Source organism: Malaclemys terrapin, chromosome 3, assembly GCF_027887155.1.
Source record: "Malaclemys terrapin pileata isolate rMalTer1 chromosome 3, rMalTer1.hap1, whole genome shotgun sequence".
Lineage (NCBI taxonomy): Eukaryota > Metazoa > Chordata > Testudines > Emydidae > Malaclemys > Malaclemys terrapin.
Window position 1 is genome coordinate 61,334,094 of NC_071507.1, and position 26,719 is coordinate 61,360,812.

At 40.0% G+C, this 26,719-nt stretch overlaps 1 protein-coding gene across 2 annotated transcripts in view; it reads right to left on the reverse strand.

Moving 5' to 3' along the window:
- Nucleotides 1-26,719, reverse strand: part of ZFAND3 (zinc finger AN1-type containing 3) — a 251,596-nt gene that overhangs the window by 55,623 nt on the left and 169,254 nt on the right. Inside the window, exons 4-6 of one of the 2 annotated variants that reach the window (XM_054023791.1) lie at nucleotides 17,587-17,766; nucleotides 3,677-3,742; nucleotides 3,028-3,087 (exon numbers count right to left, since the gene is read on the reverse strand). In XM_054023791.1, the coding sequence (XP_053879766.1) occupies nucleotides 3,028-3,087; nucleotides 3,677-3,742; nucleotides 17,587-17,766 (306 nt within the window). The remainder of the gene's footprint in view (nucleotides 1-3,027; nucleotides 3,088-3,676; nucleotides 3,743-17,586; nucleotides 17,767-26,719) is intronic. The other variant, XM_054023793.1, reaches the window with a different exon arrangement.

Consider the following 26,719-nt stretch of genomic DNA (forward strand, 5'->3'; position numbering starts at 1 on the left):
CTTTTTTATATTGTTAGCTCAGACACTTTACCACTGCAGAGCAATAGAATATCTAATTAATGGTAGACCAGAGCTTTTTGTCCTTACTAGACACGTAAGGGATGATAAAAAGTGATCATAAAAAGGAAGTTTCAGCCAAAGCCAAGGAGACATTCATTTGACTGGCATCTCCATACCGTCTGTGCTAGCAGCTCCCAACAGGTTGTCATCTCAGGCAACATGGGCTCAATCCTGCAAGGGGCTGAGCACTTTGGCACTGATCTAGCAAAACACTTAAGCACATGCCTAAATTTAAAGATCAGTGCTAGAGTGCTCAGCACCTCGTAGGATTGAGCCCCAAACAAGGCAAAGCATATAGCACACTCCTAAAACTGAAACTCTGGATCATAAAAGTGCCACCTGACATACAAAATAAAGTTCTGATACGTTAGCGCCAAGACAAAATTACAAGTGACGTGCACATGAAAATCCTTGGTTTCCATGAACCTCTCATGAGAAGTGGAGTAAGGCACTTACAGACCCATCAGCTTTATGGATAAACTCTGCGGATTGATTGTATCGTTATTGCAACAGATCTGTTTCTACTGCACTCTCTTTTTCAAGCACAATTAAGAATTAGAGTGCACTCAAGGAGTTCCACTGACCTTTCCAGAAAATCTCTAAATTGTCTGAAAATGCTTTAAAATCCAGCTGTTATGATTTACATATTCAGTCTTCTTAGAGTCATATAGCAGAAGAGTAATAAAATCCTTTTATGCTATTTAATACTGTACTTTCATGACACAGGCACGAGTATAAATGGGGTAAGGATGCCAACCTGAGTTGAAAAAGCTTTACTGCAATAATGTCAGCCATTAATCTGGACATGAATTCTAACCAATAAAAGACAAATTAAGATACATAAAAAACTATTCAGCAGGCCAGAGCCCAACATCTTTTCTACACCATTCTCACACGTCTGGCTCTTCAGAACCTTTAAGACCTCACCCCAGCTAGTCATTCTTAGACATCTCATTCTTTTCTATCATAATCCTTGTCCTTTCGACACACTTTAGAATATAAATACTTTTACAACCAGACCATCAATTCTGGCAAAGGGAGAAAAAATACTATTTGGTGTCATAATGTGACTTTGTCAGAGGGCTGCTCCAGAATCCAAGCTGACAAGTGCACAAGGTAAAAACTTTTCTTTTTAAAAACACTTTTTCCTTGTCTTGACAGATTTATTGTTTTGATCTTTCTTCAATGGTTACACTAAATGCTAATAAAATGTGAAAGGTTTATGTCTTCCTTAATATTCTCCTGATGGGAGCTAGCATATTACATAAGTAGGTCAAATTTCTAATTTTCTGTCTCAAATACTGATACTGCAGACCTAAGGGAAAAACTACACCTGGGGGAGTAGGAGGAGAGATACAGCTGAACTCACACCAAAACATTCTTCTTAAAGCTCAGACCTGAGGAAATGCGAGGTTCTTACAAAAGGAAGTATTTATGCAAAGTGTAGTATATACAGTTTTAGCCACTGAACTAACCAACTTCCTAGGAATGAACACACAAGTTGAAATGTGGCTACAGTTAACTGGAGTATAATGAGAAACATTCACCTATAGTAGCCTTATCAGCCCACCTCTAAATCCCAGCTCAGTTTAAGACTTTATATACATATAGTAAACCCCATGAAACACACTATTACTAAATATTTATATTTAACTGGATTCCCAAACACTGCCCCAGAAAACATACCCATTTTTTCTTCAAGCACCACTGATAAAATTTGCTTGAAATGTAAGTTTTGAAAAAAGTATTTTTAACAAAACTTAGAAATTTTTTTAAATTATTACAAATTGTGCTTTATAAATAAATAAATAAATAAATAAAACCAAACATTTCCTGTATTACTTGCACCCAAAGAGAATTGCTTGCAGGCCAGACCTTCCCACATTGTGCAAGAACTTGAAACTGGAATTGACTAGCTTATTGCCATTGTCAAACCTAGCAGAAATGCTAGAAGTAAAGCAAAGCATAAATAATGACAAAAATGTGAAATTAAAAATGCTCGTATTTTTGTGAGTAATTATGATTTTTTATTCTTTAGAAAGTAACCTTTTAACTCCTGGCTAACGGGCTCAGTAGAGTGAAAGACTACAACTAAATCACACAGACCCTGACCAGCAGGAGCAGTGCCAGGGTTTTTGCCGCCCTAGGCAGCAGCACTCCTCATAGCATTTGGCGGCGGGGGTCCTTCCGCCCCGTGTCTTAGGGGCGCTTCGGCAGCGGGTCCCGGAGCGAGTGAAGGACCCACAGCCGAAGTGCCCCGAAGACGCGGAGTGGAAGGATCCCTGCCACCGAATTGCCGCCGAGGACGGCAAAATGCCGCCCCCCAAATCCTGCCGCCCTAGGCGACCACCTAGGGTCGCCTAGCGGAAGTGCCGGCCCTGCTGACCAGTGAACGGAAAGCAACTTCAAAAATAGGCTTGGGAAAAATAAGGAAACTACAAACAATGCAAAACAAATCTGCTTTACTCAATTGGCTGTTATACTAAAAGAGAGACTGGTAACCCAAACAGCAAGTTCTCTTTGTGTTTTTGTTGATAGCTTCTAAAAGGACATTGCATATGACAAATATACCAGAATAAAGGGACCAAAAATCTCTCTAGATTACTAGCATAGACTGGGAATAAGAAAGCTACTGGGGAAAAACATCTTAATGTTTAATGGGACATTTTTCAACATGTCTAATAGTTCCATCTGCCTTAATCTAATCTAAGGAGATATTGCTTCTCCCATATGGCATGGCAAATTGTAATCTTACTTGCCATTATGCTAATTATGATCACATTTTTAACATTCACATAGTGCTTTTCCACTATCATTTTCAAGACCATCTATCCAGAAAGTTATTTAACTACCCTTCAATCTAAATTTTAGTTAAATATTACAGCAGCTATTATATGAAGGAAAACATATGCAGTTGAGCTTAGTTTGTGTAGCGATAGAGGCAAAGGGATACAGAGGCAAACTTACTTTCTTGTTTAGAAGCATCCTCACATCTAAATGGGACAGAAACATCTTGATCTTTTATGACTGAAAGAGGGGGACGAGGTAAGAAAAAAAGGCAACAGTAGAAGTATCCCGTATTACCTAGTGACAAACTGAGAAATGTTTCCTGCAAGAGTCACTGCAGAAGAAGAATGCCCTAATCCCTGAAAAAGAGGGAGTCCTTAACTATGCTCAGGAATAGCCCCCATTCAACCATCAGTACACTGCAATACTGGTGCTTACTCCCAAATATAGAGACAACGGCATGCAAGGGTTTGCAACAACTGATCTAAATCAGGTTTACCCCAGTCTCAATTGATGCAAACATCAGTTCCTCCTTGCATGTACTGTGAGGTCAATCGGGAATGGGAACTCTGCTCTATTCTTCTAAAGTGGAACTGTAATAGGCCCCATCTAAATTCAATTAAAGCCACAGGATTACTTTTGTATTTTTCTATGGTTATGTCATGTTAATTGCAAAGTTGTAAATGTAGCTTCCTCCCATTTTTCATGATTTAGCTGTTACTCTCAACTGCAGGTCACCAAGGTTTATTTTCCACTGCAATTCTCCTGGTATACTGTTGTAATTGTACAACTACCTATTATGCAAAGCCTAGTAGAAAGCAAAACTTACCAGAGTCACAGGATCTTTTGGTTGGTGTAGTTAATGAGACATGAGGTGTACCTGTGCATGGCCCACCTGGAAAAGGAGAATAAAAAGTCAGTCCCAAAACACATTAATACTCAGCATTTGCCATCTTCCTACAGATAAACCAAATCAGAGTTATGTCTAGGGATATACAGGTACTGAAACATGCACATGTCCTGGGAGCTTATGGGTGTTGAGAGTCCGATATTCATTCAGCTCTTTGTCCTCCACCCCTTCCTTCCCATTAATATCCGAATATGACTTGCAATTAAATATTGGGATGACACTTTTATATATGCTGTAAACATTTTGTTAGAAATATCTTTAGAGAAATACACTGGCAAAGGTGATTCTACATTCCAACAGAGCTGGGATCTCAATGGTTAATCCACAAAAAGACCCTGGGATGAAATCCTGGCTCCCCTGAAGTCAGTCAATAGGAGGTTTGCATTATATTTCTATAGTGATTTACATCCCACAGGGCTTTACAAGCAGGTTATGTAAATCAATGAAATGTCATAGACTTTAATGAGTTGAACCTACTTTCACCAGACCTAGATTTTGTCCCATTTCTAAAAATCACTTCTCCCACCATGGGAACGTACTTTTCTTTGGGTGGTATGCAATACTATTGAACAACACACAACAAAACTACACAATAGTTTAGGATGGGAAGAGAGAACAGCATATCCAACTGAAACTGCTGGAAGAAGTTATACAGACACAATGTTGACCAAAATGGAAGAAGTGTCATGGGATCATCAATCACCACAAGTGGTCAAAGCTTTGGTTTTACGTATAATCTCAACACAAACATATACTACATTACCTTTGTGGACAAATTTTATTTTCAGGTTCTGGACTCTTGCCCACTCATCTGGTATTTGTTTGGTGGTAAATTGCTTTTAGGCTTCCTACCATATTTCAACACGCATCATCATGGAAGAGCTCTCCAGAGATCTTGTTAAACTAACAACCCAATTCAGTATATTCACTGTATTGCAGTAAAGCACAAATAAAACCATATAGCTGAGTCAAGACAAATTGACAGAAAGTGTAACTGACAGTAATAATACATTGTAGCTTGGATAATTGGATGATATTACACACCTAGAACCTGAAACTAAGTCTGGTCTAGTAGACTTTGGCGACGAAAATACCAACAATTCAGTTTAAAGCAAGGGGTTAGTATAAGCCTGTCCCCAAGTATTGGGATGTGCTGCTAACTGAGCTTACGTCTATGCTGCCAGGCAGTTCGGACTACGGAGTATGAACTGCCATGCACATCAAAGTCCTGCACTATAACGGGCCTGTGTGCGGACATGAAGTAAAAGGTTTAGTTCACATTTAATGTAGCCATCTTCAAACAGCACTACATTAATGCAAACAGTGGCCTGGTCTACACGGGGAGGGAGCGGGGAGGAGTGGAGAGGGAAATCTATCTAAGTTACACAACTTCAGCTACGGGAATAACATAGCTGAAGTCGACGTACTTAGACCTACTCACCACAGTGTCTTCACTGCGGCGAGTCAACTGCTGCCGCTCCCCCGTCTGCTGTGCCTGTGCCTCTCGCGGCGGCGGAGTACAGGAGTTGATGGGGAAAGTGCTCGGGGGTCTATTTATCGTGTCTAGACTAGACGCGATAAATCAACCCCCGCTGGATCAACTGCTGCCTGACAATCTGGCGGGTAGTGTAGACATACCCTAAGAACCGTTTTGTTCATGTCTGGAGCATCCACATGGGAGTTATAGTGCAACATTTTGGTGTGCACTGCTATTCACATCCCTGTAGTCCAAACTGCTGGGCAGAGTACAGAAGCCCTCAGTTGTTACCAGTCATCCAATATTTACGTGTCCTGAAATCAGCACTGTTGCTATAACAAATTGTAGTCTTTCCTTTTCAAACCATTTCAAATCTGGACTGGTAAAAGTAACCTACAATGGAAACTAACTGTACCTTTTTGCTTCTTTATGTTTTATAAAAAGGCAGCCTGAATTTTTCTCATGTTATAATTTTACTTGTTTTTACTACAGAAATATCAGATCTTGCTTGCAAACTCTGTTTATATTGCAAAAACTCATAGGATTATAACTTTACAAAAGGTGACAAACATGGCCAATTGAGAGGGGAAGGCATTTTTAATTAGACCACCTACAACTCTGCTTGTTGTGTTTGAACATCTGTTTAACTCAAGCTTCTGAAAAAACACTTGGGATCAAAGCTCTCAAAAGATTTTAAGGTTTCAAAACCCAGCCTTTCAAATGAGGGAAGAAGCAGTTCTCACTTGAGTTCCCTGGCCCTTCAAGGAGTCCTCAAGCCAATGTGTGGAAAACTAGTTCAACAGCACAATTTTTATTCCCCCTTAGCAGGTCACCTTTAAAGTGATTTCAAGGTAAATCAAAATGTAAATCTAACAAAACACTGTCAAGTTGAAATCATTTAAGAATTCAGCTTCTTTACTTGTGTTAGACTTTGTTAGAATATTAAAAATGAAAATGTTAGAGGTCAGAGTAATTTACACTATTAATGCTATTGTCCAAGATGCAAAAAAATGCACTAGTGTTTTGGAAAAGGGGATGAAAGGATCCCCAGACAGACCTGACAACCATTTGAAGAGCCTTTTACAAGCCGACTCGAGCACTAGTACGAAGTTCCACATTTTGGATATTTATATTGTAAAGGAATTTTTAGAACGAATACCAAAAAATCTTGCTATTGGAAATATACAAAAACTTCAATTTTAGGTCTATTTGATTTGTCACTGATCATTTTAAAGAGCAGGTGCACATCCATTGTTGACATGTCAACAACATGCAACCGTGTGCAGTTCTACTGAAGTAATTCCATACACGTGTGCTTTGGTCTCAAGTGAAATACCTTTTTCATTAAAAAATGTAATTTAGTTACATTCTTTTAATTTTCATAGAAAGAAAATTGATTTTCTACCGTGATGGAGCCTATGAGATCAACCCAGATTATTGTACAGTAAAATATTTACACCACGTGGGGCTTTCAGAACCCAGGCAAACATAGGATTTTTTACTTGCCATTTTTAAAGCAGAATAAATTGCAACTGTTCCTCATTCTTTTGCATTTCCAGGAGTGCAATAGGAGTTTGTTTATTGCCTCATTAGATATTATGTTCAGATGGGTCTGATTTTTTGTATTGCACAGTAGTAGGGCTTCAACAACTAATAACTTGAGATTTGCATGCAAATACACCAGAGTGCCTCATAACCGATGAAGTTTGCATGCCCTTTGCAGGACTTTCTTCTACAGCTGTTTTTTGTTCCACCATTAAAACTAGTCATGCATAATTGTGTACGGTGGGCTTGAATCTGCAGTTCTATGTGGAAACCATGATGTTGAATCCATTGTAATACTGACAAATAACTCAGAGATCTTTATATTATTTGAAATAGGCAGTGTATTTTTCATTGTTCTGAAATTAGTACAGTTTGTGTAGGAAAATGAAGTTAAATGACTATCCTCACTTAACTGCTACAAAAAATAGGTTTAAGTTAACACGTCCCTCTAAGTATCAAAATCTTAGTACCTGGAATCAGTGCCTGGTGTGTTTAACTATGGGTCAAAAAATGCTCATTCAGTAGATGCACTTTGCACATGAAACACTCTAGTTGTCCAATTCTTAGCATAATCCAAATGACTGGATTAATTGCTCTCCCTTTAAATGAAGTAGGTCCAGTGCCCTGTGCCAGAAGAGGTGCCCTAGTTTGGCCAGTTAAGAAGGTAGAGCAGCACCTGGGGTTAGAAAGGATCAGGGAGAATCAGAGAAGTGGGAAGTTCTTGAAGGAAGCTGTTGGAGGTTCCTGGGGCAAGGTTGAAAGCAGGAGAGGGGGTTTGCTGGCTGACCTCCTCAAGCCAGAGAGCTGAAGGCAGGACAGCAGCAGAGGGACTTGCCTGCTGGACTTCCAAGCTGGAGAGCTGGGTCCAGAGGTCTGAAGAAGGCTGAAGCCAGGAGATCTGCAGAGGGGTTTGCCAGTTACCCTCCCCAAGACAGAGAGCCAGGGTCAGAAGACTGAAGGCAGGGGAGCAGTGGAAGAGCCTTCTTGCTGGTTTTTCTGAGAGGAGAGGTTAACAGAGCCAGGGGAGTGACAGATGCTGTCTGGTGAAGATCAACTCCCCGCAGGGGGGTTGCTTCTGGGAAGACCAAGGATGCACTCCAGCTGGAAGGACTGGGATGGCTGAAGAGGGTTTTTTGTTTGTTTGTTTGTTTTTTAAATGAAAGTTGAGCTTCCCTTATATGATGACTCCAGGAGCTGGGGCTTCAAATATTGCAATACTCACTATGAAAACACAAGCGTTTTCAATGTCATTGGGTTTGCACAGTCCGGCACTCAAAATAAAGGGAGGGCAACTACAGAAGAGAAGCACTTGTAACCTTGAAAACACTAAAGTATATACATACACATATATGGTCTTGTTAATACATTTGCAATGCCTGGTTATTGTTGGCTCTTGGTATCAACTAGGCCACTGCTGCAGTTAATATAGTGCAATAAAGACATCAATTAGGAAAAATGGATTTTGAAGCAGTCAGATAAAAATTGTCTGTAGCTCAATAATCAAACGTTTCTCTACCAGCTTCTCTTGTAACTCTCTATGAAATATTAATAAAAACAAGAAATAGTTAACTTACCTATTTCTTTTGCAGATTTATTACACCTTCAATATTCTCTCTTAATTAGCATGACATTTACATAACAATATAATTAATTTCCATCTACAGGCACAGTGGACTAATTAGGAACGCATAATCCCTTTTAAATACCTTGTCAATTTCACTCCATCAGAATCTGGTGGCTGATTTACCTTTGCATAACTAAATATACTAGTATGTCAAAATACTACCCTCAGACAAACAATTTTGGGCCTCAATATTAAAAATAAAGGTTAAAAAAATCTACTAATGTAAAATATCTAGTGACTAAGGTACTTGCTAGAATGTCCTTTAAAGTGGCTCTATAAGACACCAAAGTTTGTATTTTTCTTGTTTGTCAACATTAATTTAATACTCTAATATTACAAGCACGTACAATAGCTTCCTCACCAGAATAATTTTATTTAAAATTAGAGATCCTGACAAATGTAAAACAAACTTAAAAATATCAAAGGAGATTATTATGTATTATTTGTTAAGTGATGACAATGTGCTATCTCAGGGGAAAGACAGACTACTCATTGTACCATAATAACTGTAGTTAGAATAGATGCACAGCACAGATCCCCACTTTTGGGAGCATATGCATTCTTGACACCTTAGTCCGACGCCTCTGCTGGGGCTACTACATACATGCTCCACTGTTCAAATAGCTGAACAATAGCTCATTTTTATGAGGAGCAAAAGCCCTGGCCCATACTAGGTCCTTTCCCCAGTTATTCAGAACCCATTATATAGATTCCAAAGTTCGAGGGAAGGTGGGTGGGGAGTGGGAAATCTAGGCTGTCAGTTCACTGAAGGAACCAAATACTGGCTAAGTAACCTCTCTTTCTGCCATTACAGGAGGCAGAGTGTTTGAACCCAGAATATTCAATCTGATGTGCTGACTCAGTCCTGGGGATTTCTCAGAGTGGTTTTCCTGGTCTACCAACCCGCAGGGGATATACGCAGTGGATTGAAACCAGCCCAATGTGCAATGGCAGACAGCCTAATACTAAAGTAATACATTTTTTAAAACTTTAAGAACCATGAATAGACTCAAAGCATGCTAACTAAAATAGTGAACAAACATGACCATGAAGTGAAAAGGATATAGGAAAACAAAGTTTCCAGATCTCCTGTTCACAGTGCTCTAAAAGGGCAGCGTACATCTGAAGCTTGGTCTGACCTTTCACTGCTAGAAGGGAGCTAGCATCCCAGAAAGTTCCTACTTAGATGCTGAAAGCATGTGCACTCCCTGGAGGGGGTATCTAGCAACTTAAGGATTTCTTGGGATATTAGTATAGTCAATAGGGATTTTGTAAAACTTCAGGAAATATATTGAGGGTATTGCATTACTGGGAAGACCAGTGCTTTGGAAACTTGCCAAAACCACAAATCTAGTTGTGCATTTCCTTAATCAGTAGTGACTTACCTAATTTATCTGTATAATCAAGTTTGAAAAGAATCATCGATTAGTGGCACAAATACATAAAGATATAGACTAGAGGGAATCTAAATTTGTGCAAGTTTAGTCTGCGGAGATTGAATGTTTTCCTGGAGAAAGACAGTGCTGAGTTGTAAGAACTGCATGTGTGCTGCCGAATGAGTAAGCTGCACAGTACATTTGGGTATGTCTACACTGCACAGAGGAACGAGCCTCTCGAGCAGATAGACGTTGTGATTCAAGCTGCAGCTTGGGCTCTCAAGCCCACCCGAGTTGACCCCCTAGGCTTAACAGTCTGAGTCACAATATCCACACAGCCATTTTTAGTACACTGCTCAAGCCCTCCTAGAACGAGTTTGTCTGCCCAGGCTGAGAGACATGCTCCCATCTTCAGTGAAGACGTTTCTTTAAGGTTACACTCCCATTAAGCATAGATAAAAGGGTTAGACGTGAATATTTTAGCAGCGTTTAATGAGTTAGCCCTAATTCACCTTGGTGGATTTTTGTTTATATGAAAGTCTTCAAAGAGGAAGTCTTTGCTGCTGCTGTGTGGTAGGCATATTTAGAGCTTATAGCAAGGTATTCTGCAGGGCCTGCCTTAGGGAAAATGGCATCTTGGGCAAACTTGTATTTTGGTGCCCCTGGCCCCTATTGCCTACCCCGCATGTCCACTTTCCTATGAAGAAGTTGTGAACTAGGTAATGAACTTACACTGGCCAAGCTTCTGACCAGTGCAAGACCAGGGAGCTGCGGGAATTGGCTGGAGCCTTTCTACCGTTAGTTCAGGAGCGGCTGGGAAACCATTCATGTAGCACAGTTGGGTGCGTCCCTGCCTGTGGATGTCTGTGTAAATGCAGTGCCTGTCAGAGGCTTGTAGCTTGAAATTAGTATCACAGTTGATACTCCAAGCTAATGGGTTTTGGAGGGCTCAGCAGTCCCACAGTCCAAGGCGAATGAGGACACAGAATGTATTGCCAAATCTGCACTGTATGATTTGTATAAATTGGAGGAAACAACACTGGTAGCATTTTGCTGGTTTTAATTACACTTAAAAATTAACATGTCACTGACATAAGAAGGAGCTCATTTCACAGTCCTATGTGCCATCTCCTCAGCCCGTCTACATACTTAAGGCATAAAGCAACAGTGCACGATATGTTGAGAAGACAGACCTACGAACTCTAAATGAAACTTGGATTCTAGGGATAAAAGTAGAACCCATGGAAGATCCTACCGCCATAATTTGCACAAGGCAGGTTTGGACTGCCCATAGACAGAGCAGAGGCAAGGCTTGACATGTACATTACACTTGCTTCAAATTTCTAGTTCTATTTGTTCTGCGTTGAGTCCCCAAACCAGGAGCCTATAACTCAAATCTCATTTTTCTAACAAAAAAATGTTCAACCTACTCTCCCATAATTCCATCAGTTTTCAATTTTGAGAGTATATGGGTTATTTTCCAGGCAGATGGTATTTATTCTCAAATTAAGCGGGAAAAAATTGATTGTGCTAAAATTAGAAGAAAGTTTGCTGCCATCTAAAGATGAAAGATTGAACGATGTTTAACTTTTACATTTTAATGATGTGCTAGACATTGTGCATCCATTTTAACACACACACTAAAGCATCATCCCCTAACTAAACTGTTCCACCTCTCTCACAATCATCTAGTTCAGTCAAAAAGCCTGAGAACAACTGGGCCTTACAATGTGCCCTAAAAGTCAGCAGACTACAGCACTGACAAACATTAACTAGAGAAGTATATTCTAGAGTCAAGGGCTCTCTGATGAGAATGCCTTAGGCCAGGGATTCTCAAACTTCATTGTACCGCAACCCCCTTCTGACAACAAAAATTACTACACAATCCTGAAGGAGGAACCAAAGCCTGAGCCTGCCCGAGGCCCGCAACCCAGGATGGGGGGCCCAAGCCCCACCAACCTGTGAGGGGGACAGGGGGAATGACTGAAGCCCAAGGGCTTCAGCCCCAGGCAGGGGGCCTGTAACTTAAGCCCCACCACCCAGAGCTGAAGCCCTAAGGCTTCAGCCCCAAGTGGTGGGGCTCGGGCTTCAGCAAGTCTAAGCCAGCCCTGGTGACCCCACTAAAACGGGGTCATGGCCCACTTTGGGGTCCCGACCCACAGTTTGGGAATTGGCCTAAGACAGCGGTTCTCAGATATATAAACTTAAGTATCAGCATGTGGGCTGATGTCAGTTGATCTTGTGTGTTCACAGGAAAAACTTCATATATTGTTTCTTATGGCCACTGTTTATTTGTGCTTTTTGTCAATTATGAGTGGGGATGCAATTAATTACAGTAATAACCATGTTATATAACAGGCCATTGTTGCATCCAGCACAATTTTAATAGTTGTTGCATTCCTTTTAGAGAAAAGGCAAGAAATTTGCTGTGGGAGAAGTCAGATTTGTGGATTTGCAATTTTATACTACAAAGTAGGGCAAAATTCTTCCTCACAATCACCTTCCAGAAATCAGTCAGTTCTTGATTGCTTGGCTGAGAAGTAGTGAGGGGTGGGGAAGGGCTATATTTGTTTACACAGTTAACACGTTACAGAAGTATATACAAATTAACATATTTGTCTCTCCCCACTCTTCATATATTGCTCACAATATTTGACTGCAAATTCTTCAGGGCAAGGACCATAGACAAGATTAGCAATACGGACTAGTGTTTGTGTGCGCCCATTTGGAGACACTTTAAAGGCCTCCAATTTTAGGAAAGTGATGAGCACCTGGCTCTCTCAAAATCCGTCCCCTTTCAAGTGTCTTGAATTGGGCATCCAGAAACGGAAGCACCCAAAAATCTCTGGCCACTTTTGAAATTATAAGGGCCGATGTTTACTTCTGTGTGTACAGACCAAGTAATACAACAGTAATATAAATAATTTGTAACAGTATACAGTGGAAAGCTGTCATGTCTGACTCAGTTTATCAATTTTGCCTTACTCAAGCAAAAGGCAAAACCCTGAAGCAATTACAAATTGGGAACTTTGGTTTTGTCCGGTGCTGTCAGAGAGAAGACACGCAGAAAAGGATGTGTGCATCTGTGTGCATTCTTCACACAGAAATCCTGAAAGACCTGGAATGACTGGGATTCGATTCTCATTGGGAGCATGGAAATAATGAAAACAGTCATTGCGTTTCAAGCACAGTAGGTATGCATGGCATTTTATAAAGCAGTGGTTAGGCAAGTCCCCACACTAAGAAGCTCAATCTGAACATCCAACAGTTGCACTGGGAGAACAGGCAAAAACAACACACCTCACTCTTCTGATAAAGCTGATAGAGAACCCTGGCCTTCAGCCACAGTACATGAAACCCAAGTACATTTAAACTCCCTGGAATACTTCCACACTTACAAAGGCTGCTTCACTACTTCTAGCACAGCCAAAAATGCTTAGTTTAAGAGTAACATCACTAGCATGAGTACTACACAGAAAACTTTTATTTTATGAGTCATGCAATCAAACACTCAAAAGTGACTTTGTGTGTACAGCTTGACACACCTAGGGCCAGATTTTTGATGTGCTGAGGAACCACTAAGAACTACGAACGCTCAGCACCTCTGAAAATCAAACCAAAGCATCTAAAGTTGGGCACATAAAAATTGAGGCACAGTCAGTGGCCACCACTGAAACTTCTGGCCTAAACCTTTAACTATTGTTCTGCATCTACACTACCACATCAGAGGCATATATATCTGGTAGAAAGTTTATTTGCATATCTTAATTAAAAACCATCTTAAGCATTGGAATCTAGTGCATTTAATTGTTCTAGAAACAAAAACAATTCCTCTCTTCCCTCTCTGATTACGGCATTTGCAAATTCAAAGAAGGCCAGGAAGAAGTTAAGCACATAATTAAAATAAAACCATGTCATTTGAAACTAAGAACTACTGAAATATCAAACCTGATCCAGCTGCCAAAGTCAGTTTTTCACACTGACATTTTTCCTGTCTTATTACAAGTTAGAGTTAGCTATAAGCCTGCATAGTGTCAGCTTTAGCTCCACCTGTATAGAAAAAGGAAAACAATATGACAGCCCCAAAGGAGGAGATGAAGGGCGGAAATTAAGTGAAATTGTTCCATATCTAGTGTGACCTTTTCTTTACCAAAATACAGAGAACCTTACCTTAATAAGCAGATTTTTAGATTGTGTTTAGGAGAAAAAAAAGCCTCCTTCAGTGCCCCCTCCCCGCCCCCCCGAGATTAACTTCAGATAGCCACCTGCCAAGAAGTCCAGCTAGACATCTCCAGAGCAACAGACAAATCCTATGCTTGTGCTGGCCAAGTAATGTTATGACAGCCTAAACAAAGGGTGGAAAGGGGGATAAAACAGAAGTATCCAGATTTAGGAGAACTGATCTACAAATTTTTTTTACTGATTTAACTATATCTGTTTAGAAACAGATATAGTTAAATCTGTGCAACCCCAATGCAGGCAGAAACAACAAGGAGTCCGGTGGCACCTTAAGGACTAACAGATTTATTTGGGCATAAGCTTTCGTGGGTAAAAAAAAAACCTCACTTCACCCACAAAAGCTTATGCCTAAATAAATCTGTTAGTCTTTAAGGTGCCACTGGACTCCTTGTTTTTGTGGATACAGACTAATACTACCCCTCTGATACTTGACATAATGCAGGCAGAGTTATACTGTTATCAAAGTGCTTAGATCTGTACAGCCTATTTCAGTAAATTGACTAAGTTTCTAGACCAATATAGGTAAATCGATATAAAAACTGTGTTGATAAGCCTGAAGATGCCAGTGAGAAAAATGCAGTAACAACTAAAAAAGATCTTAAAACTGTTTTCCCCTCAAAGTTGTAACTGCATCTCATAAAGGAAATGTAGTGCTTCATGTACTCGAAATATAAGTGATTAAATTAGTCACAAAGCCTTTGCTCTGAGTGTATTACTGTATGCAGTCTGCAACCCTCAAAGAGCTACCTTCAATCTGCAAGAGAATTATTAATCAGCAAACTGGTTGAACCCAAAACTATCAGAACTGCCTTCCAGTGGTCAGGTGACTGTTCCAAGCTTGATGTGGCAGGAGATGGAAACCTGCAGTAATCTGGCTCTGTATACAAGACGCTAGAAATTAAATGTGGTTCTCACAGGAAAAGTAATCAGAGTTACAAAAAAAAAAAAAAAAAAAAAAAAAAAAAGGGCATTTAAATATTGTCACAAACTGAACTCCTGCAAAATCTAACCCTAGGAACTTCCTTCCTAGACCATTCACTGCATATTTAGAGGATAAAAGACTCCCTTAAAGACACACACACAAAAAACAAAAAAAACCCACCCCAAAACCACCTCTCTCCAGATAAAATATGAATCTTATCATAGAAGATGTGTATGGTTCTCTTTACTTGTTATTACATGATGAACAGAGTTTGTTAATTACCCAAATGACTTGCTGCAGTTTTGTTCAATCTGTTTATCCTGCAGACTCAACAACCATGGCAAATGCCTCGATGTGGGACTGATTTAGAAGACATGAAAAGGAAGGAGCAGGCAGAGAGACTGCAGCCTGAGCAGTTCCTGTAAGAGAACACTTCTGAGCACTCCAATCTTTTCACACTTTGATAGGGATTAACTTAATGATCCCATACACTGATTCCTGGTGAATTACTGCAATTCTATTCAGTACAGCATGCAGCTGTACATCATCATACTGTACTGCAAAATATCAATCTTCTAAGAATTCTGCTGTAATGAGAGAGGTGTATGCTTTATAGAACTAGGTATAAAATAAGTAATACACAGAAAAAGCCACCTTTAAATTAAAATAAAAAAAAAACATTTAAAGTTTGGGTATTCTTCATTATGGGAAAGAACCTTCCACTTTGAGACCATTATCCATCAGAAAAGCTTCATCTGTTGTATAATTATCTCTGATAAATGACACTAGTCTGAGCTTCATTAGAGAGGTGGGGAGGAGGGGAAGAGAGCTAGCTGGAACTGTAAATAAATCTCACCACTGTTTTGCACTTAAACTAAAGCCATCCCAGCAGGAAGGTGTAAAGAATTTTTTTTATGGGTAATATTTTCAAGTGCTCTACTGGCTGTGTTGCCTAATATCAGTCACCTTGGAGCATCCATTGATGAGTGTGTAGCAATTAGGGATGGAAAACATTTTATTTCTTTAATTCCCCCCTCCCCACACCCACACACATTCCTTGTAATCCAACTCAAGTCTCAATGAAAACATTTTCACAAAACCTGGCCCAGCAGCATGGAAGAAGTGCCCTGTATCACCAAATGGTAGATCTTGGGTTATGAGTGAGCAGGGGAAGGCCCCAGACCTGTGAAGGCCCAACGTGTTGTTGAATTCTCTAGGAAAGGTGTTGTAAGAACTGCTTTTACAGCACCCCACAGGTTTTTCCGTGGAGAAGCACTGGACGGAGGGAAGTGATGGGATGGTGGCCGCCAGCAACTGTGTGTGTGAAGGAAAGACAACAATAGTCACATTGCAAATTAACTCTTATTACAGCAACTGATATCAGAGTGCCTTGGAGTTTAACTAAAAGGAAGTGCCCATTACTGCCTGCCATAGTACTGACAGGGTACCCAAATATTGTATTCATAGCATAGTACAATCTAATTTTAATTAAAATTTATGTTACAGGTAGTACAAATAAACTGTCACAATCCCATACTTGTATGCAGTGTTGTTGTACCCATGTTGGTCCCAGGATATTAGAGAGCCACGGTGAGTGAGGGAATATATTTTACTTGACCAATCCATATGGATACATATGGCCTTGTTCAAACCACTCAAACTAACAAAACTGAAACCCAACAAAGGCAATGTATCAAAGCTCCTTCAACCCTGGCACTTTGAGGCAACTACTATAAATAAGAACTCAAAGTGTTTAAGAACGCTGGCATCTCCAGTATCTTCCCTACTAAAAAAGATGTGGATATAAATATGTTCTCCTTGAAATGTGCATGTGTATTTGTCATTCATTAGATATCAGGGTATTAAGAGCAAGAGAGATTCTTTCCATAGCCCACCTTTCAGAAAAGTAAGACTTTAATCTGAAGAAAATGAAACTATGAATCACACATTATTTACGAGTGTAACGTTTTGGAACATTTTTAACTCAATATATTAGACACAGCATTAACTTATACAGAAATTTAGAATAAATTTTCCTGAAAGAAGGCAGAAATTAGCCCAGAGTTTTATCATGCCAAGTCTGAACATTTTACCTCTGCCTTTAGACAGGATTCTAGCCTGTAAGAGTTCTATAAACAGACAGAGAACCGTGAACAGGGAGATGGGGTCAAAGATCATCCCACAGTCAGTTCTGTGAGAGATTTACCACCAGTTTAACAAACCCTATGTTATAGTCAATACTGCATATAGCCATTTTTAAAAGGTTTTAAAATAATGATATATGGACCAAATTGATAAGATTCTGATTTCTAAGCCACCGCATACAACAGTTTACCTGTAGTAATGTAGGGACAAAATTTCATAAAAATGGGTAAAATTGTCTTAGAGTCAATCAAGATCAGCAGGACTAAAGCTCAAACAGCTGTACATCAGTATAAAAATTGTTTCTAAAATCAAAGTGGCCCCTTTTTTATTTGCTCATTTTTGATTAAACCCAACTGTGTGAGTTTCACAATCATTTTCTAACTCCCTCCTCCCCAAAAGAGAGGTCATCTCTTTCTAGTAAGAGACAGTGACAAATGGCACTGAGAAAAGAGCAGATGTTTAGGTTTCCTGTTTTCCCCTCCTCAAGGCTCATGCACTTACATTCCTCTTTACTCAGCGAAGTTACATTCAGTTCTGTCGAAAGTTGCTGGTTGGAGTTAACAGTCTGCGTAGTTAGAGAGGTATTGCTGTTGTCACTGTTTGTTTCTCCAGAGAACAAATCTGATTGGCTGTTGCTTGTGCTGGGAGTGGAGTCATCATCTGGCTGCTTCTTTTGGAAATCTATCAAAAACAAGGTTGAGAAAGTGGAATGAGGTACGAAGGCTACTCACTTCATTTTCTGCTTGAAGCAGCAGAATTGAGAGAAAAAAATGAAAACAGTCCAAAATGCAATGAGTACACGGTCTGGGTTAACATCACTCCAACTGATTCCATGCATATGCTGTAGAATAAAATGCTGAAGTAGCCTTAAGGTTTTTGATTTATCCCAGATTTGAAACTTCACTTTAGAATTTCCTTGTTATTGACAAGTACTGACAGAATGCTTAGCACTACACAAAGACGACGACAGTCCTTGTTCCAAGGATCTTGGTCTAACAGAGCATCCAAAGTTTACTTGTGTGTTTGACAGTCGAACACTTAACATTCATGCTGTTGTATAAACAGTTAAAACAAGTGTGGAGAAAGTATGCATCTGATGAGGTAAGACCTGGAAGAGACTCCCTGGGTTATCCAATCCAACTATAAGAATATTTACACTATGGTTTTGTGAAAAATGTTTCCCATTGTGACCTGTAAAGTTCCACTAGGGTAGCAATGATGGGAGTGTTAGAGTAGACAGGGCTTCTGGTTGTCCTTCAGCATTGTAAGCACAGTATGGTCTAATCTTGTTCTGAGCAGACCTACATAAACATGAGTAAAATGCCTGTGATGGATGCCTGGCACTTTGTCTGCACCAGTGCTCCCTGCCATTGTTCCCACTAATGGAGCTGAACTGGTGGCAGCAACTGTGGGAAATTTTAGAGACCGTAAGTGCTCTAAAGTGCTCTAGCGTAAAGCCTGCCTGATGGAAACAGGCGTTGCCTATATATTACTTTCTCTGAACATTTTATCTAGCCCGCTATTTAAATACCTCTCCTGATGGTGTCTTGGGCTACATCTACATTGCAGTGCAGTGCAGATTACAGGCGCGTGACTTGCAGACCACACCCAAGTGTTGCGCTTTAACTGCCCTGTATGGACGTGCTGGCAAGAATGAAAAGGTACCTAGTTTGCGTTAGCATAGTCCTGTTTGAAAGATGACTCTGTTAATGTCAACTAGGTACCTTTTAGTTTGTGTCAGTAGCATCCTCAGAGGGCAGTTAAAGAGCAACACTTTGGTGTGCTCTGCAGTTCACACCCCCATAGTCCTTAACGTGACACGGTGCAGACAAGTCCTAAACCATCTCTTTGGATGATCGCTCCAGTACCTAGACACCAGTTAAGTGAGGGATTTAACACCTAAACCTACAATTTTCCTATCACACTGCTGCTGTTTCTAATATTTCAAACTATGAGTAATCCTCCATCCTCTACACTACTTCTCAAACCGCGGCAGACAATCATCATAATCATCCCACTTTATCTGCTTTTTGCCAAGCTATGTACAGTTAAGTTCCCTTAAAACAAGAGAATACTCCTTATATACTCCATTTATACTGGAGAAAACTCAAAGATATAAAGTAAAAATATAAATGTTTTCCCCCAACTTTGCTATTTAGCAAATATGACAAAAGAAAAAGTAAAATTGTGAGTAGAAATGCCTCCCTCTCACTCCACCCTCACCCTCTACCAGAGACTGCAGTGAAGTCATAGTGTACTTTGTCATACATAGTCATACATTTCAACTGTAGCAACAGAATACATCATCCCTGGATCATGACTTCATTATGGGATCCAGCAGATAACCTCAGTGAACACAGAAGTGTCCTAAAAAATTGTGAAGAAAAGTTTAGAAAAGTACTGGCAATGCAAACTGCTTGCAGGTAAACTTTCACCCTTCCCGCACCAAGTAAAAACCTCAGCTTAATTTTCTCCAGAAACATATCTTGTAATTCTTTTATTTTTCCTCACCTTTCCATGTCTTTTCTCTAACATACCATGCTTATGGTACCTAGACTGTAAGGAATTTAGGACAGGTACTATGTCTTTATACTTGTATAAAGTACCTAGCATACTGCTAATGCTATACAAGTAAATAAATATGGAAATATTAGATTTAACATTCAGCTATACAGGACAACCACCTTATTCCCTGGGCCTCTCAGTCCTTAACCTTTTCCTCCATGTCTCAGACTTGGCTCATTCACCCCAGCTGTACTCCGTCTGTAGATAAGAAGCAGTCAAACAGCCCATGGATTCCTATGGAGACAGGGCTCTCATCTTTAAAATAGATGAGAACTGGGGAAACCACAGGTCCTTGCAAGCAACGTTCCAGATCTAGCCAAGCAGCTGGACCACTCATATCAAGGCAGATCATTGCATGTCGAGACCTGTAGCCTCCATGGGCTGCTGCATATCTATATGAAAGATGAGAGTTTGCAATCTACTCCATTTCATCATAATTTGCTAATACTTCAAATAAATTGCAAGGGACAATTCTCCAAACAAAATGGGGTCTGGGGGCTGCTGCAAGGTTATGTTTGCATTTTGATTAATTTCAGGTTGCTTTGCTTTTGGAAAGGTGCGAGGAAAAGGCAGAGAACAACAAATTAAAATGCAAAGAATGCATATGAAACCCTCCAACTCTCCCCAGATGGTTCTGCTTATCTGAAAAGTCACAGCAGTTCTCAAACTGTGGGTTGAGACCCCAAAATGGGTCACAACCCAATTTTAATGGGGTCACCAGGGCTGGAGTTAGACTTGCTGGGGCCCCGGGCTGAAGCCGAAGCCCGAGGGCTTCAGCCCTGGATGGCGGGGCTTAAGGTACAGGCCTCCTGCCCAGGGCTGAAGCCCTTGGGCTTTGGACCCCCCGCCTGGGTGGCAGGGCTCAGACAGGCTTAGCTTTGACCGACCGCCCTCCCCCCCCCAGGGTCATGTCATAATTTTTGTTGTCAAAAGGCGGTCACAGAGCAATGAAGTTTGAGAACTGCTGTGTTAAAGAGTTGCTCCTCACAGCTTCTGCTATTCTCCTGATGCTTATGGCCTTCCACCCACCCGCATCTTGCCCCTCCTGCCCTTTTGTGCCCAGGGATTCTCCTAGGCCCCCCAACCTGCACAGGTTCCTATCCTGGTAGCAGCTCATCAGTCCATAACAGAGGTGGAGCCACTGAGGGAGAGAACAGATAAGACATGTCTAGGTTGGGGAAATGAAAGGTGTTTTTAAACAGTGTTAGCCGATACACGTCAACATATTTTTAACCACCACTTAGCACCCAGTGTAGACACAGGGCTTACCTGGACTAAGAAAATAGGTAGTATTTAAAAACATGTTACTTAACACTTATCTCCTTTCAAAAACACAGCTGAACTCTTTTAAAAAGCTTATTAGCTAGTTGTGATCACCCCTTAGGCTCCCAGTTAGCCTATCCCTATATACAGTATCTCCAGCCAGCTAATCTATTTGTAGAGGAGTTACCTGTGTGTAGAGTAGCTGCAAAATCATGTTTAAAATCATGCTATCTAATATTTTCAAACCATCTATATTCCTAATCTAGACAGGGCCAGAGAGTGAGCTGCCAGGGGCATGAAACTTGATCTTCTTGTGCTGAGCTAGAGAGGAATTCAGCCCGGGACTGAGGGGCTCCGGCCTAGCAAGAAGCAGTTCAGAGAAAAAAATTTCACCTGTTGCAACAGCATAGTCTTGAGACGCTGGCAGGGATAGCAGTTGTCACGGATGGGTTTTGAAACCCTGGGAATGTCTTGGTCAAATGAGAACTGTTGGCAACTATGTTTCATTCACTTTGAGCATGGCCCTTGAGCTAGGGTTCCCATACGTCCGGATTTTCCCGGACATGTCCGGCTTTTTGGGCCTCAAATCCCCTTCCGGGGGGAAATCCCAAAAAGATGAACATGTCCGGGAAAATAGAGACATGCTGGGCCGGGGGCCGGTGGTGCTGGGCCGGGGGCCGGGCCGGACCGGCAGTGCTGGGGCGGACCCCAGGGCCCGAGCCGAGCCAGGCTGGAGATGCTGGGGCCGGGGCCGGCCGCCGGAGGGAGCTGCTCGGTTGGGGGGGAGGGGGTGTAGACTGGGCCGCGCCTCCTCCCCCCACCCAGCTTACCTGCCTGCTTCAGGCTTCCCGCGAATCAAATGTTCGCGGGAAGCAGGGGAGGGGGCGGAGTTGGGGCGGGGACTTTGGGGGGGAAGGGGGTAGTTGGGCGGGGCGGGGCCCCGTGGAGTGTCCTCTTTTTGGACACTTAAAATATGGTAACCCTACTTGAGCTCCTGTCTGAGTACCAATCTGACCCTTTGGCTAGGGAAAGTTGGGCACTGATGGTGTACATCCTGCCTGCACTAAATGCTCTCTATCTGCAAATGCAAGGAGAAAGTAGAGATCAGATAAAAAATGTTTTGCGACTGATTTATATGCAAAGCACTGCACAAAAGTTAAGCTGTATTGTACACATCTCAGAAATGGAAGTACCTACAACCCTTGAGCAGTGGAACAAAATATCTTATGGTTACACTCCATATTCTACACCGGTGATCTGCAAAACCCATTAAAAAAGTCAATTTAAAGTTATAATAATAGAAATTAAGAAATGTATTAACAGCCTACAAGTCAAAAATTCTCATCTGATTTATTTTCCCCCTGCAAAACAGGTATAAATATTTTGCTTTTGGGCTGTGCTGCATACTAAGTTTCATCCATAAAGAGTATTTACAGGTGAATTTTAAAACTTTAAAAATTAACCTGTATAATGAAAGTCCTGACAGACCCCTAATGACAATATAACTAACAGTGCCCCACACTACATCTCCCAAATCTATTTATTTGTTCAGCCTGCTCACTCAGCAAGGTTGGGTTTTTTCTGAAAGCTATTCATTTTTACACCCAACTGATAAACTTTCCTGCTTGAAACAGGGCACAAAAGGCTGACAAAAAAATTCATCATTCAGTAGGGTGACCAGATGTCCTGATTTTTGGGTCTCTCTCTGATATAGGCTCCTGTTACCCCCCACCCCCGTCCCGATTTTTCACACTTGCTGTCTGGTCAGCCTATCATTCAGTAATGTCATTCCCCAGAAACTTAATCTTGAAAGAGCTGGCAGATTAGAGCAGCTACACTGCAGCAGAGTCTACGTAACAATTATACACTTTTAGCCATTGTGGCCCTAGGATGTCCTACATTCAGAACTGTATTCTTCATTCATTAGGATCTGCTAGCAGATTTGACAAACTAATTAGCTCACAAAGAACTCTCACTTGCTCTATTTTGTGTGGTAACTGAGCATGTCTATTTTTTTTTTTTAACGGTTTCTTCATCAAAGCAGACAAGAGGAGGCAGGAAAAAATGTGGAAATTGCTGCTCCGAAGCAGTTGAAAGACATTCTAGTTCTTCCAAATAAACCACACTGCTTTTGGAATACAAATTCAACTGAAAATGACCAGCAGAAGGTTTTATGAGTCCTATTGATGACAGACTGGTGCCATTAAAAACCATTACCAAAATGCACAGAATTCAAAATATGCAGGTGGTCTAAAACAGAAACTGGGATTTCCACATGTTAAATCGTTTGGTGCATGCAGTCTTAGCTGTTGGTCCATCCGAATCAAGCAGATTTTGCAGTTAGCTTTTTTTTGCAGTGTTTGGTCGATCAAAGAGACAGAGTCTATATGGAGCTTTCTGAAGAAGTGAAGGTTTTTTTTTTACCCACGAAAGCTTATGCCCAAATAAATCTGTTAGTCTTTAAGGTGCCACCGGACTCCTTGTTGTTTTTGTGGATACAGACTAACATGGCTACCCCCTGATAAATATATCATGCAAGCTTTTGGTCAAATGCTCTTCTACAGTAAGTTAATAATTCCCGGGTTCTGCTAGAACAATGTGTGAACAGGCTGCAACACAACTTCATTGTGTACCTTCCCTAGACCCCACAACATTTAAATGAGTTTTCTTACCTTAAAAGAGTTATAAGTAAATATCTAACAGCAGAACTCCCTAATGTCATCTACATTTCTGATTTTGGTAATAGTAGTAGTGTGATGAAAGCATGGTCTGGAAGACTGAAAATGGGACTGAAAACCAGCTATTCATTCCATTGACTCATTATGTTACCATATCCAAGTTGCAATCTTTGCATCTGTAAAATGGTAATAGAGAAGGAGCCCTTAAATTCCACCATTTTCAAAGATTCTGCTGTTTACTAGAAAGACAGAAGACAGCATTGAAAAAAAACCTTTTAAAATTTCCTACTTTTTGAAAGTGTGTCCACTGTATTTACATGCCTCAAAAAAATGTTTTAGTGTTCTAAAAATGCCAAATGGTGAACATTAGTTCATTATTTTAGAATCAGTCTTTCAAATGTAAAAGAGCCCCAGACCAGACCATTGTTGACATTAAGATCCCACAGCATCAGAACAGAGTTTGCATATTAGAAAACAAAATACATTAGTAGAGATCCAACAGCACAAGGACATTAAATTACTTAACATGGTTGAAAAACTGTAGTTTGGACAGAAATCAAGAGATACAACCAACAAATAATGAACAACAGAACACAGCTTCAGTACATATAACTACAGCTAATTACTGAAAATTGTATTGGTAATAAAGATAGTTTAAACTTCAATGCAAGAACCATTTTTTCATACACTTAGCACTTTTAATGCTGATGTGAACAATGTATATATTAAAACCATGAAAGGATTCATATTAAGTGTAGTGCTCCAATTTTTAATTGTGCAGCTGCAAATATTAATGACAAACTGAATTAGTCTTGTTAATAAGTGTGTGTGTAAATACAGTATATATATTTTATTGGATTGCATTTGGTTTCTTTGAATCAGAGCTTCAGTTAATACAAATAACTTATGGATCATCTCGATCTCACTTATACATCCCAAAAACTGGCAGTAAATTCAGAAATGTTGAGTTTATCTCAAGCCATGTAAGCCCAAGCTGCTAGCAAAACAGTTAGGTGGATGATGCCAATTCTGAAAGAATTTTTATGGGCTGTCAAGCGATTAAAACAATTAAGCATGATTAATCGCGTAATTAAAACAATTAAGCATGATTAATCGCACTGTTAAACAATAACACAATACCCTTTATTTAAATATTTTTGGATGTTTTCTACATTTTCAAATACATTGATTTAAATTACAACACAGAATACAAAGTGTACAGTGCTCACTTTATATTTACTTTTGATTACAAATATTTGCACTATAAAAAACAAAAGAAATTGTATTTTTCAATTCACCTAATACAAGTACTGTAGTGCAATCTCTTTATCATGAAAAGTAACTTTCAAATGTAGAATTAGGTACAAAAAACTGCATTCAAAAACAAAACAATGTAAAACTTTAGAGCCCAAGTCCACTCAGTCCTACTGCTTGTTCAGCCAATGGCTCAGCCAAACAAGTGTGTTTACATGTGCAGGAGATAATGCTGCCCACTTCTTGTTTACAACGTCACCTGAACGTGAGAACAGGAGTTCACATGGCACTGTCACAGCCGGTGTCACAAGATATTTACGTGCCAGATGCGCTAAAGATTCATATGTCCCTTCATGCTTCAACCACCATTCCAGAGGACATGCATCAATGCTGATGACGGTTTCTGTTTGATAACGATCCAAAACAGAGCGGACAGATGCATGTTCATTTTCATCATCTCAGTCAGATGCCACCTGCAGAAGGTTGATTTTCTTTTTCGGTGATTCGGGTTCTGTACTTTCCAAATCAGAGTGTTGCTCTTTTAAGGTTTTTGAAAGCATGCTCCACATCTCGTCTCTCTCAGATTTTGGATGGCACTTCAGATTCTTAAATCTTGGGTCGAGTGCTATAGCTATCTTTAGAAATCTCACATTGGTACCTTCTTTTTGTTTTGTCAAATCTGCAGTGAAATGTTCTTAAAACGAACAACATGTTCTCGGTCATCATCTGAGACTGCTATAATATGAACTATATGGCAGAATGTGGGTAAAACAAAGCAGGAGACATACAATTCTCCCCCAAGGAGTTCAGTCACTAAGTAATTAATGTGTTTTTGTTTTGTTTTTTGAGCATCATCAGCATGGAAGCATGTCCTATGGAATGGTGGCTGAAGCATGAAGGGGCATACGAATGTTTAGCACATAAATACCTTGTAATGCTGGCTACAGAAGTGCCACGCGAATGCCTGTTCTCACTTTCAGGTGACGTAAATAAGAAGCGGGCAGCATTATCTCCTGTAAATGTAAATAAACTTGTTTCTCTTAGTGATTGGCTGAACAAGAAGTAGGACTGAGTGGACTCGTAGGCTCTAAAGTTTTACATTGTTTTGTTTTTGAGTTCAGTTATGTAACAAAAAAAATCTACATTTATAAGCTGCGCTTTCACAATAAAGAGATCGCACTACAGTACTTGTATGAGGAGAATTGAAAAATACTATTTCTTTTGTTTATAATTTTTACAGTGCAAATATTTGTAATAAAAAATAATAATATAAAGTGAGCACTGTACACTTTGTATGCTGTGTTGTAATTGAAATCAATATATTTAAAAATATGTAGAAAAACATCCACAAATATTTAATACATTTCAATTGGTATTCTACTGTGCAATTAAAACTCATTAATCGCGATTACTTTTTTTCAGTTAATCGCATGAGTTAACTGCGATTAATCAACAGCCCTAGTTTTTATTCTTTTGATTAAAATCTCAGCAAAATTCTATATGATGTTACACTCAGTTAATAGCTTTAACAAGACAAAGCCAGAATAAGAGCTGGTGAGAACCAAGCGGTTTGTTATCATTTTAAAAACTTTATTAAATGAAAATGATCTGCATACAGAAGACTTTTCTTTGCGCTCCGCATTCATTGTTGCTTTCCCTATGCTGAAAAGTGAGAACTATATGCCAAATAATGAATGACTAAAGATCCACCTTATTACACTGATACTTCTGTACTCTCCAGTATCCTATATTGAAATGTTATTTTATAACTTTCTACAGAAATACCCTGATGAGTTTCAACTAGTACTAAGAGGTACACAAGATAGATACTAGGTCAGGGGCAATTACTTATGTTTTGTCAAGGTCCAAATTTC